Source organism: Chiloscyllium punctatum, chromosome 25 (genome assembly GCF_047496795.1).
Source record: "Chiloscyllium punctatum isolate Juve2018m chromosome 25, sChiPun1.3, whole genome shotgun sequence".
NCBI lineage: Eukaryota > Metazoa > Chordata > Chondrichthyes > Orectolobiformes > Hemiscylliidae > Chiloscyllium > Chiloscyllium punctatum.
Genome location: NC_092763.1, coordinates 73,360,634 through 73,373,583, shown reverse-complemented (window position 1 = coordinate 73,373,583; position 12,950 = coordinate 73,360,634). Strand labels below are relative to the sequence as shown.

General features: G+C 40.0%; 1 protein-coding gene across 2 annotated transcripts in view; it reads left to right on the top strand.

Moving 5' to 3' along the window:
- tbc1d8b (TBC1 domain family member 8B) overlaps positions 1–10,761 on the top strand; it is an 87,753-nt gene extending 76,992 nt beyond the window's left edge. For both annotated transcript variants that reach the window (XM_072595566.1, XM_072595565.1), the window contains exons 19-20: positions 3,328–3,431; positions 8,839–10,761. In XM_072595566.1, the coding sequence (XP_072451667.1) occupies positions 3,328–3,431; positions 8,839–9,255 (521 nt within the window). In that variant the 3' untranslated portion in view covers positions 9,256–10,761. The remainder of the gene's footprint in view (positions 1–3,327; positions 3,432–8,838) is intronic.
- The last annotated feature ends 2,189 nt before the right edge of the window (positions 10,762–12,950 follow it).

Genomic DNA, 12,950 nt, shown 5'->3' with positions numbered 1-12,950 from the left:
TGCAGCAGAGTGTAGATAGATTGGAAAGTTGGGTGGAGAAATGGCAGATTGAGGTCAATCCGAGCAAATTCAAGGTGATGCATTTTGGAAGATCCAATTCAAGAGTGAACTGTATGATAAATGGAAAAGCCCTGGGGAAAATTGATGTGCAGAGAGATCTGAGTGTTCAGGTCCATTGTACCCTGAAGGTGGCAACACAGGTCAATAGAGTGGTCAAGAGACATACAGCATGCTTTCCTTCGTCAGACAGGGTGTTGAGAACAAGAGTTGGCAGGAAATGTTACAGTTGTATAGAACTTTGGTTCAACCACATTTGGAATACTGAATATAGTTCTGGTCACCACATTGCCAAAGAATGTGGATGCTTTGGAGAGGGTGCAGAGGAGGTTCACCAGGATGTTGCCTGGTATGGAGGGCACTAGCTATGAAGAGAGGTTGAGTAGATTAGGATTATTTTCATTAGAAAGATGGAGGTTAAAGGGAGACCTGATTGAGGTCTACAAAATCATGAGAGGTATAGACAGGGTGGAAAGCAAGGAACTTTTTCCCCAGAGTGGGAGCTCAATTACTAGGGGTCTTGAGTTCAAGGTGAGAGGGAAAAAGTTTAAGGGAGATATGCATGGAAAGTTCTTTTTGCAGAGGGTACCTGGAACACATTGCCAGTGGAGGTGGTAGAGGCAGGCATGATAACATCATTTAAGGTGTGTCTGGACAGATACATGAATGGGCAGGGAGCAGAGGGATACAGACACTTAGAAAATAGGCAACAGGTTTAGACAGAGGCTCTGGATTGGTGCAGGCTTGGAGGGCCGAAGGGCCTGTTCCTGTGCTGTAATTTACTTTGTTCTTTGTTCATTGATCTCAGAGGGGAATTTAACCTCAGTATTATGGGGCAGTTGTTCGAAGGAGTTTACATTAATATTGGGAGACCAAAGTTTAGTCCCATTTAGGCCCTTTCCTGAGTTTCCACTCTCTGTAGTTGAAGGAATTGGAGGACAAATGTATAGACTTTTCTTTTGTTCTTGTGTTCACTGCTTGTCCAGAGAGCGAGAATACACAGTGTTATTAATTGCATGTCATGAAATATTTATGGACTGTAAGGGACTGGATCAGAAGTGTGGTAGTGATGTCAAATTTTGGAAGAAAGGAAATTTATATCTGCTCTTCTTTCCCCAACAACTGCCAGGTACATAATATTATTAAGGTAAATATCAAGATTGGAAAAGCCTCTCTGCCAAAAATTCTGGAGTTACCAATAAGTTTGTTTTTTATTGGAGGGAGTGGGATGATCACATGACTTAGCTGTTCTTTTTCATTCTCCATTTTCTAGTTCTACACAAGCTGCAGCCACAGGTGTAGACTGTAAGTAATTCAAATGAAATATTAGGGACCAGCGTTCAAAATATCCACCCCTGAAAGATCCCGAAGTTGGCTTGGGGAAAATTCACCCAGAGTGGTGAAATATTCAATTTTATGACTGTCACTTCAGGAGATATTAGACTTGAGGAAAATAATGTGCTGGGTCTTAGTTTAATTAGTATTGTAGTTGTAAAAATTCAATCCAAGATTATAATCAGAGATAAGACTATAACAAATAAGAACAGGAGTAAGGTTGTGACGGGCTAGTTGAAGTGTTTCAGCTTTGTGCATTTGCATTGGAAGCTCATTAGCTGTGACTTCAGGAATGTATTTACGGGAATGGCTTTTCCTATGTAGAGGACAGTGTCAGTAATTTTGAGAAAGTCTTCTCTTAGCTTATGCCTGTTGAATACTCTCTCTACTCAGAGTAGTAAGGGTATGGAATGCTTTGCCTGCAACAGTAGTGACAGTAGTAGATTTGCCAAGTTTAAGTGAATTTAAGTCATCATTGGACAGGCATATAGACGTACATGGAATAGTGTAGGTGGGATGGGCTTCAGATTAGTATGGCAGGGCAGCGCAACATTGAGGGCCGAAGGGCCTGTACTGCGCTGTAATGTTCTATGTTCTAATAGCACCAATTTAAATACTGTGTTGTGTAGGAAATTGATGCTTTCCTCCTGCATTGTGGCTTTAAATTTAAGGGAACGTTAATTAATATTATCGATGAATGAATTATTCTGTCTGTAAATGTATCATCACAAATCCAGAAGGTAATATTTATAAAAATATCACTTAGTGTACTTCGTGAGAATGAAAAAGGAGCTCCTAAAAATCAAAAAATATCCCTCAGGAAAATTTTGAGAGAAACCTTGGGAAAAACAAAAATGATTTTGCTCTCTACCAGCACCCAAAGTGAGGGTGAAGTTCGTGGTGCAGATGCTGTCCCCACATATTGATGCTAGCAAGAAGCCTGAGCCCAGTACAGAACCAGGCGTTAGCACTCAGCTGTCAGTAAGCTGTGGATGTGCTGCTTTACCTTGTGCGTTCGAAGAAAGTGGAAAATTGGCCAGCTCCCTTAACGAAACAATAGTCGCAAATTACCCTCATAATTTGCCAATATCTGATGCTTCACAATATATATTCATTTGCATAGAAGTAGATATGCAGGTAGTTCTCCTATAACGCTGTAGTTGCATTCCTATATAACACCATGTTCTAGAAAATCGCACAATATAAATAATGGGAAAACCAGGGTTGGAGCGAGCCACCAAAAATATCAGTAAAAATCAAAAGAAAAATAATAGTTAGCCTAATGCAAATGATAGCACAATCTAAGTAAATCTTTAATGCAATAATACAGTAAATTCAAATTTTAGTATTAAAATGACTGTCTATAGCACTGTACCTTTCACGAAACACTTCACCAGAAAGCCCACGAGCTGGCTGACTACCTGATGCCAAGGCGAAAGTCCACTCTTCCTCAGGATTCTCACCCAGTTTGAAATAAAGTTCCTTCTAAATGTACACGACAATTCCCATTTTCAAGCTGAGCTGCAGGCTTGCAGAATTGCTTGCGTTCCTGTTTTAGCTGAATTTGCATTTTGCAGACAGAGAATCCTGAAGCTGGATTTTGATGTTCAGGTTAACTGCTAGGAATGGAATCACAACAGCAAACAGGAGTTCAATTTCTATCAAAAACGGTCCACAATTTACTATTGCAGCCAAATAGTGTTTTATAAATGGGCGCTATAGGAGAACTGCCTGTATGTACTAACTATAATTTATCTCAGTATCTTATATGAAGTAAAACAGCTCATCCTGATGTTGGAATTGCTGCCACAGTAGTTATGAATTTTTAAAAAAGTATTCATATCTTGAGCACTTCTGCTGTAATTTGGCCAAGTAATGGCATAGTTCCATTGTAATATTTGGTCTTGTCTTCCTCTATCTGCTTTTGGACTTCAGGGAGTAACAAGGGGAAGGTTGATATCCAAGCTTATTTGAAACAGTGGCACGATGAGCTGACAAGGAAAGAAGAAAGTATCCGAAACTTGCCCCGGATAAATCAGGTGATGGTCTGACCTGTTTCACTATTTACACTTGCCACATTTTTGGCACGTATCTTTCTGTGGTTTCTGATGGGGTACATACAAATCAATAAACGCAAGAGGCAGAGCGACTTGAGATTTAGGTAGTTGCCACTGGCTACTTGAATGAGGTCAGAGGTTTTCCTGATAGTCTTGTGGCACAGTGGTAGTGTCCGTCTCTGATCCAGGAGGCCTGAGTTTGCGCTCCACCTGCTCCAGAGGTGTGTCACAACATCCTGGACAGGTTGATTTTAAAAATTTTTTTAAAAACCAGACATTTTGAATTTCCAGCCCTTTTTTATTGGTCTTGTCTGACCTTTCCTCGAGCCTGAACTGTGTACTCCCTGGAATTATGACTTGATATATTTTTCATATTTTCCCTTTTTCTGCTCCAAGTTCAGTCACAGTTGTTTTGACTTCACTGAAAATGTGTTCCCCTGAGCCATAAATTTAATGTAAAGATACCCCAGGTGTTGGAAACCCCTCCCCATAGATGCTGCCAGACTTGCTAAGTTTCTCCACTTCTGGTTTTTATTATCCCTCAATAATTATCCATTGCAACCTATTCTTTCTCCATTAAACTTAGTGCGTTGATTGCCCAATGTTCTCATACCTACCTGCTCATTGCCCAGATCTATCTCTGTCAAGCTTTTTAGGATGACTTATAATGTTAAAAATGCTGCAGAAAATAAGTTTAGGAGTAGGCCATTTGGCCTTCAAGTCTGCACCACCTACAATCAATATAACTTCCAGCTCTTGGATATGGAAGATATAGACTGTAGGGACATAGATGGTGACATTTTGCAAAATGTCCAGATTACAGAGGAGGAAGTGCTGGATGTCTTGAAACAGTTAAAAGTGGATAAATCCCCAGGACCTGATAAGGTGTACCCGAGAACTCTGTGGGAAGCTAGGGAAGTGACTGATGGGCCTCTTGCTGATATATTTGTATCATCGATAGTCACAGGTGAGGTGCCAGAAGACTGGAGGTTGGTAAAGGTGGTGCCACTGTTTAAGAAGGGTGGTAAAGACAAGCCAGGGAACTATAGACCGGTGAGCCTGACCTCGGTGGTGGGCAAGTTGTTGGAGGGAATCCTGAGGGACAGGATGTACATGTGTTTGGAAAGGCAAGGACTGATTCGGGATAGTCTAGATTAGAGTGGTGCTGGAAAAGCACAGCCATTCAGGCAGCATCCAAGGAGCTGTATTCCTGATGAAGGGCTTTTGCCCGAAACGTAGATTTTCCTGCTCCTCGGCTGCTGCCTGAACTGCTGTGTTTTTCCAGCACCACTCTAATCTAGACTCTAGTTTCCAGCATCTGCAGTCATTGTTTTTACCTGATTCGGGATAGTCAGCATGGCTTTGTGCGTGGGAAATCATGTCTCTCAAATTTGATTGAGCTTTTTGAGGAAGTAACAAAGACGATTGATGAGGGCAGAGCGGTAGATGTGATCTATATGGACTTCAGTAAGGTGTTCGACAAGGTTCCCCATGGGAGACTAATTAGCAAGGTTAGATCTCATGGAATACAGGGAGAACTAGCCATTTGTATACAGAACTGGCTCAAAGATAGAAGGTGGTGGTGGAGGGTTGATTTTCAGACTGGAGGCCTGTGACCAGTGGAGTGCCACAAGGATCGGTGCTGGGCCCTCTACTTTTTGTCATTTATGTAAATGATTTGGATGCGAGCATAAGAGGTACAGTTAGTAAGTTTGCAGATTATACCAAAATTGGAGGTGTAGTGGACAGCGAAGAGAGTTACCTCAGATTACAACAGGATCTTGACCAAATGGGCCAAAGGGCTGAGGAGTGGCAGATGAAGTTTAATTCCGATAAATGCGAGGTGCTGCATTTTGGGAAAGCAAATCTTAGCAGGACTAATACACTTAATGGAAAGGTCCTAGGGAGTATTGCTGCACAAAGAGACCTTGGAGTGCAGGTTCATAGCCCCTTGAAAGTGGAGTTGCAGGTAGGATAGGCTAGTGAAGAAGACGTTTGGTATGCTTTCCTTTATTGGTCAGAGTACTGAATACTGAGTACAGGAGTTGAGAGGTCATGTTGCGGCTGTACAGGACATTGGTTAGGCCACTTGAAATATTGTGTACAATTCTGGTCTCCTTCCTATCGGAAAGATGTTGTGAAACTTGAAAGGGTTCAGAAAAGATTTACAAGGATGTTGCCAGGATTGGAGGATCTGAGCTTCAGGGAGAGGCTGAATAGGCTGTGGCTGTTTTCCCTGGAGTTTCGGAGGCTGAGGGGTGACCTTATAGAGGTTTACAAAATTATGAGGGGCATGGATAGGATAAATAGACAAAGTTTTTTTCCCTGGGGTCAGGGAGGTCAGAACTGGAGGGCATATGTTTACGGTGAGAGGGGAAAGATATAAAAGAGACCTAAGGGGCAACTTTTTTCATGGGTATATGAATAGGAAGGGTTTGGAGGGATATGGACTGGTTGCTGGCAGGTGGGACTAGATTGGGTTGGGATATCTGGTCAGCATGGAAGGGTTGGACTGAAGGGTATGTTTCCATGCTGTACATCTCTATGACTCTTCCCATGCAATTCTCCAGAGCAGTAATGATCACATCGTAACCAGTTGCACTAACACTTGAATGCAGTCCTATAATTTGACTTGTTCCCTTTACCCTCAATAAGATTAATTATCTGTAAGCAGTAATCATTTGGGAATGGCCTGTAATTATACACTAGCAAAAGAAATTTTAAGTAGATGACATTGTCACCATCAGAAAGTAAAGCCAGCTACGTGAGGAGGAGCAGCTACTTCCCGTGTTTTTAGGATGAAGATGTTTCCTTGCGCTGCAATGACAATATGTTTATCTTCTAGTGAATTTATTCACAATATACCTGTAGTGCATTCTACTTATAGTGAATCTTTAAAAACAAAGTGAGCACGGTGAATGCATATATTAAAAGCAGAAAGGCTGCCAGTGCAAAGCAGGTCAATTGGCTAATAGCACAGCGTTTATACCAAGGATCATCTTGTAACTGTGCGTGTTACCTACCCTGCCAACAATCCAATTTTCATTCACAAATCAAAATTGGCTCTCATGTCCAAACTATTGTGGAATTATTCCTTCGGGAAAACTTCAGCAAGAACAGGGAGAAAATTCATAATCTGCAATCCAGTTGCTGAAAACTAAAGAGCTCGGGTGGAATGCCTCCTAACCTGTCCAAATGTTCATGGTGCGTTATTAAACTCAATTCCAGGAATGTTAGCTGCTTGTCAGTGAGTGAAACTCTGGACATACTTTTTACTACTTTAGGAAATGATGGCCGAAGAGAAGCATTGCCCAGCCCAGCCACAAGGCAGTTTGAATCCAACAAACCAGCTACGCTTTCAACTTAATCAATGTATTCTGTTTGACTCAGTCCACGCACCAGCATGATGTTTACGTAATAAACATATAGAGAAATAAATCAAGTAAGAGTTTTTCCCTGATTAGAGAGAGAGAGCTATCATCAGCCATTTACATCCTTCCCTCACACCTTTTATGATGATTAACTTGAAATCTTCATTGATCAATCCTCAACTCATAGTATCGTTGTAGATTTCATTCTCATGATGGGTTGCTACTGTGAGCAAGGTCCCCAAAAATGAGAGTTTGTTTGGTACACCAGATGCTGTCTTGCCTGTTGGTTCATCTTGTTTAACGTTGTGGTAAATTTTATGACAAAAGTCAACAGGCATAATTAGCATATTCTACAGCTTAACAGAAGATGAAACGTGTATTCATCTAAATTGTCCTCCAACATTTAAATGCTAAAGCGTTCTTGGAATGATCAATTTTATACTTTTAGTATTTCTAGCTGCACTACAAATCAGTTGACTCATTCAAAGTAAAGAGCCTTAGTACTAACATATTAAATCAATAACCCTTCAAAATATGTCTTGCATCAGTCTGGATTCTCCAGATATCAACAGTCAGGGCGAGGAACCCTTGGCCATTCAATGTGAGCTCAATTACTGCAACTCCATCGGATCAGCTGATGTACTGAGTGTGCCTTGATTTTACTGTCTCGCTTGTCTGTTTCACACTTCAGTACTTTCAACTGAGTCATCTGGGGAGCGGAAATGCAGCCATTGGCCATATTGCTATTTAACAACAGTTACATATGGCAAAACTTCAATAAAACAAAGAACTGTGGATGCTGGAAATCTGAAACAGAAAGTGCTGGAGAAACTCTCATGTATCCGGCCGCATCTATAGTGAGAGAGAGAAACAAATGAGTTTTGCGTCCAGTATTCTGATGAAGCATCGCTGGACTTGAAATATTAACTCTGTTTCTCTCTCTTTATAGATGCTGCTAGAATTGCTGACCTACACCAACATTTCAATTTTTTTTTGTTGTGACTTCACTTCTTTGAATGTGAAGCACTTTTAGATCCATTGAGAGAAGTGATGGCTGTTCGGTTTCACATGAAATCAAATTCACGGTGTCAAAAATCAGATTGCAATAAGTAGGGTGCTGCAAAATACCCCCCCCAGCCATGTGTTTTGGAAATGAAAATAAACTACTACCATTGTGCCAGCAATTTATATTGGATGCTGGAAATCTCTCATCAAAACTGAAACTGCTGGAAGCACTAGCTCATGGTTTTTATCTACCTTTTCTTTTGCCGCATTTCCAGCCCCTGACTCTGTACCAGAATTTCCGTGCTTCCATCCTCCTGTTCTCCTTGTAATTTTCTCTGGACTCATCTTTCCTTTGTATATCTAATTATCATTCATTTCATCTTGTGCTGCAATTCCCTTTTTGTCATTTAACTACACATGCTCTCCACTTTAGTACTGAGGGCTACCCTTTTATTATTTTGCACGTTTAACTACCGTGCCCCCACCCACATCCAACTTTCCCTCATAGGCTGGATGTTTGCTTAAAAGCTATTTCTCCCTTTTACCTTTTCCAGCACTGCTAAATGATCATTGACCTGGATCTTTTTTCTCTCCAAAGACACTGTTTGGCCGCTGAGTGTTTCCAGGATTTTGTGTTCTTATTTGAATTCATTATTTAGTTGCTCAACAGCTTTGTTAATTATCAGTGGTGCTGGAAAAGCACAGCAGGTCAGGCAGCATCTGAGGAGCAGGAGAGTCGACATTTCTGACATCCCTAATGAAGGGTTTATGCCCAAAACATTGACTCTCCTGTTCCTCGGATGCTGCCTGACCTGCTGTGCTTTTCCAGCACCACTCTGATCTAACCTCTGGTTTCCAGCATCTGCAGTCCTCACTTTTGCCTAGTTTTGTTAATGATTCCTAGTGTTTTGAGATTGGAATGCACTTTTTGTCAATGTAGAAGCAAAGACACATTTCCAAAAAAAATTCTTTGATGTACCTGATGATATTTGTGCTTATTCTTAATTCCCCAGTCACAATTTGTTCAGTTTTCCAAGACACTATATAATCTATTCCACGGAGATCCGAATGAAGAGGCACTTTATCGATCCATAACGACTGTCACGGGCCTTTTGCTTCGAATGGAGGAAGTAGGGAGAATGTTGAACAGCTCAAATCCTCCCTCCCCAAGTAAACAAGGTGCAATCCAAGATGGCCAAAGTGGTGACAGCATTCAGGAGAACAAGGCATTAAAGAAGCGTGAAGATAATGCTCAGGAAACACAAACTGAGGTTGAGTGGACCTTTGCCTTTGAACAGATACTGGCCTCGCTGTTAAATGAACCGGTTTTGGTTACGTTTTTTGAGAAACATGTAGATATAAGGGCAAAAATAGAACAAGCTAAATCTGTTCAACTAAGGGCTAAAAGGCAGTCAAATGCCATTGACTGAGCTTGTTCTCTGTTGTAATACTTAGGCCATATTCAGCTGTTGTGACGATGCAACAGCCCACAAGCTTTTGAAAATTCTGTTGCCGATGACAGCAAGCGAAAGCGTAAGCTGTATTGCCTGAGATTTGCTGTTATTTTAATGCAGTTGTTAACATTATATTAATGCTGTGCTAAAATGACATGGAGGGAAGTTGCACAAACGCACGCAGCATTTTTCCAGGCTGCAACTTTAATTTGCTATGTATACATATATATATGATGCATATAAGTATGATGGATACATAACCATGTCGAACACGAGCTATGAGCCACAAAGCGGCTATTACTTTTTTGCTGTTGAGGGATTTAAAACAGACTTTTGTTTACATGCACTGATTTCGGATGATGTAAGAAGGCTTGCGTAAAATGAGAACCTAAACAAGAAAGGTGGACGCATTTCAAATATTCCTGGTTTGAAACTAAATTGAGATTAAAATGTAAAGCTGTTCCTGTTTTCACTAGTAGAACGTATCAGATTGACACGTATTCCTGTGAACTCTGTTGTTTTTTTTGTACACTACCAATGCAACTCTGTAGAGAGGGCCCATGCAACTTCCTATTCTTGCCAGGGGATTGAGTCAAAAGAGCTGTTGCTGTACTTTATGGAATCTGGCACGTTCTCAGCAAATTGAAGAGGAATGCATTTTCCTTATTTATACTAAAAGCATTTGTTTTTAAATTGTTATCGAAAAGAAATTATTTATAGCTTGTATACTTCTGATAGGGAAGGGAATATTTACAATAAGATATATCCTGTATTTTTGAAGTATGATGCACACTTGTGCACTTTCAAATGTTACTGTTAATCTATCTTGCTTCTTTCCTGCTTTGAGAGTATTTTTTTAAGAAACAGCCCATTAATAGAGCACACATTATATAAATAAGAATATTGATTTGCTCTTGATTCCGATGTCAAGATTTGGTGGTAATTGTAATCATCTGAAAATGTGAAGTTTTCAGGCATTACATTTCCCAATCCAGATGTCTTGGAATTTAGCATCAGTTATAGAATCACTTTTTGATTTAATTGCTTATGTTCAATGAAGATAATGCAATGTCCTTATGAAAGTAAAATTAACACAGAGTTTGTATATAGCCACACAAGAAGGTAAACACCATATATAGATATAAAATCAGCTCATGCTGGAGACCGCTGTTAGGAAATGGTAGTCTGAAATCCAAAAAAGCAATTTGCTGAGAGATTTTTTTTAGATTAAAAGAAAATCTAGTTTTCAAGAACAAACTGTTTGTGCCAAACACTCGGGCACGTGCGATATTGCGTACTCCATTGATTGATGAGTCTTTCTGTCTTATGTTCCTTTAGTCCTTTATTGTACTGAAAACCTTGTCTAAAGAGTAAGTCTAAAATAAATATTTTGATTTCCAGTTCAGTTGGTTTTTACAAATTGTGTTTTCTAGTTCTCTTTATATTTGCTTTCTAATAAAAGAACATTGTTGACTAGCCTAAGTGGTAGAATATTGATCTTTTTTTCATAGTAGGTAAAATGACTTTTAAGAGGTCATCCAATTATAATCTTGCCCCAATTATGTGGTGTCCTGCCAGCATTTATTGATATCAGTTCATAGCTATTATAACAATTAAAGCCTGTTAGTTAAAGCAGGGAAAATATAAACTTCAGCATTTCCAGTGGCAGCCAAGTAAATGAGGATAAGATGAAAATTAGCTAAACGAGATACCAAGCTGGGTTGGTTGTTAGCATGTGCTGTTTATCTGTTTCTTGCAATTATTTTTTATTTCTGTCTCTATTTTTATTTTATCAACAAGAAAATAAAGCTAGCAAGTTGAGAGCTACCCATTTCTATCCAGTAAACTTAACAGAATTTCAGTTAGGATGGGTAGAAATGAAATTGTAATTAACTCTATAGTTTTCCACACTTGTGGTATCATGATTAAATGAACAGCATGTGTGTGTGTATTTTATGTATTGCTGAAAAGAAATTTTGTCTTCCTCTCATTAGGGCAATCAGCAAGCAATAAAGTATATGAGAAGAGAGTGTTGAAGAGTGAATTGAAGCATTGCTTTGGAAAATGCACCAGTTAATGGTGACTGACAGTTAACTCCCAAACTTTGTTTAAATTTTAAACCAGACGTTTTGACTGTAATTGGCCCAGATCGTGCCATGATAAATGAGCTTGAGAATGGCCATCTATTTGGTTGCATTGAAGCAGGTGCGGTGTACGTATGTGTTCTTTCAGACCACAGAGATGAATTGACTGGCATACCGTATAAAAGGACATATCACTTCAGCTTTTTGCATCAAGGAAAGTACTGATTGTATCCAATCAGCCTGGGTTGTACAGACACTGTGTATTTAAATTCAACAAAACAATTAGTTGCCATTCTCTGGTTCATTCTTTGGGAGATATGAATACCAACCAATTGACTCTACTTAAAAATTAAACGTAGCTTGGCAGTCAACTGTCAGTTAGAATTATAAGGTGCACTCTCCACGCCTATGCCTCTGCCAATCAGAATTCTCTTGCCAACCAACCAGCACTGTCACAATTGAACAGTAAAAAAAAACATTGTTATCCCTTTTAAATTGGTATTTGTTGTGAATCAGCCTGATGTGAGCAAGGTGAAAAGACTCAACAGAATGTGTTTTGTTTTCATTAATGCACAAATTTGGTACAACCAAACACCAAAATGATTGTTCTGAATAAATGAGCAGAAAATTCTCGCCTTTTCCATGTCTGGAATTGGAGACACTGTTGACAGTGGACAGTCCGAGGAACGCTGTTTCCTGCTCCGATAACTGTAAGCCATGATCTATGAAGACAGTGACCAAACTCTGAATAGGCAAAGTCTTTTTCCTGGGGTGGGGGAGTCCAGAACTAGAGGACATTGGTTTAGGGTGACAAGGAAAAGATATAAAAGGGACCTAAGGGGTAACTTTTTCATGCAGAGGGTGGTATATGTATAGAATGAGCTGCCAGAGTAAGTGGTGGAGGCTGGTACAATTGTGACATTTAAAAGGCATTTGGATGGGTATACGAATAGGAAGAGTTTGGAGGAATATGGGCTGGGTGCTGGCAGGTGGGACTAGATTGGGTTCGGATATCTGGTCAGCATGAACGGGTTGGACCGAAGGGTCTGTTTCCGTGCTGTACATCTCTATGACTCCCCAAATTCCCCTTATGATGTGCAGACAAGAGGGCATTAAGCAAATATGTGCCTTTAAAGTGGCTATGGAGTGATTCATGCAATGGAGCCTTATAAGGAAAATGACTATTTCTTCAGCTGGAACGCTATTGAGGTGGGTCCTGAGGGTTCTGCTGTTTGTAGCGGTACAACAGAATTGAGATTTTTTTTGAGAGATGTAACAAGACTGTATTGCTGTTCTGTCCCAAAGAGATTGTATGAATAGAAACCTGCACAATTAACATGAAATACCGATTGATAAAGATGTGCACAACATTTGAACTGTAAGAACATTTAAGGCTACTGCATCGTTTACTTGTGCCATAAAAGATCAGTATTGCTCATTCACTAATATCAATTCTGGCTGGCTTTGAGGTGCTGTACAATATTAGTGATAAATAAAGTTAAGGAATCTTTCTTACGAGCTGCACATGGCCGTTAGTCATAGACCCAGACTGATGGGCTGGAAGGCTTGCCAATCCAGAACATGAGT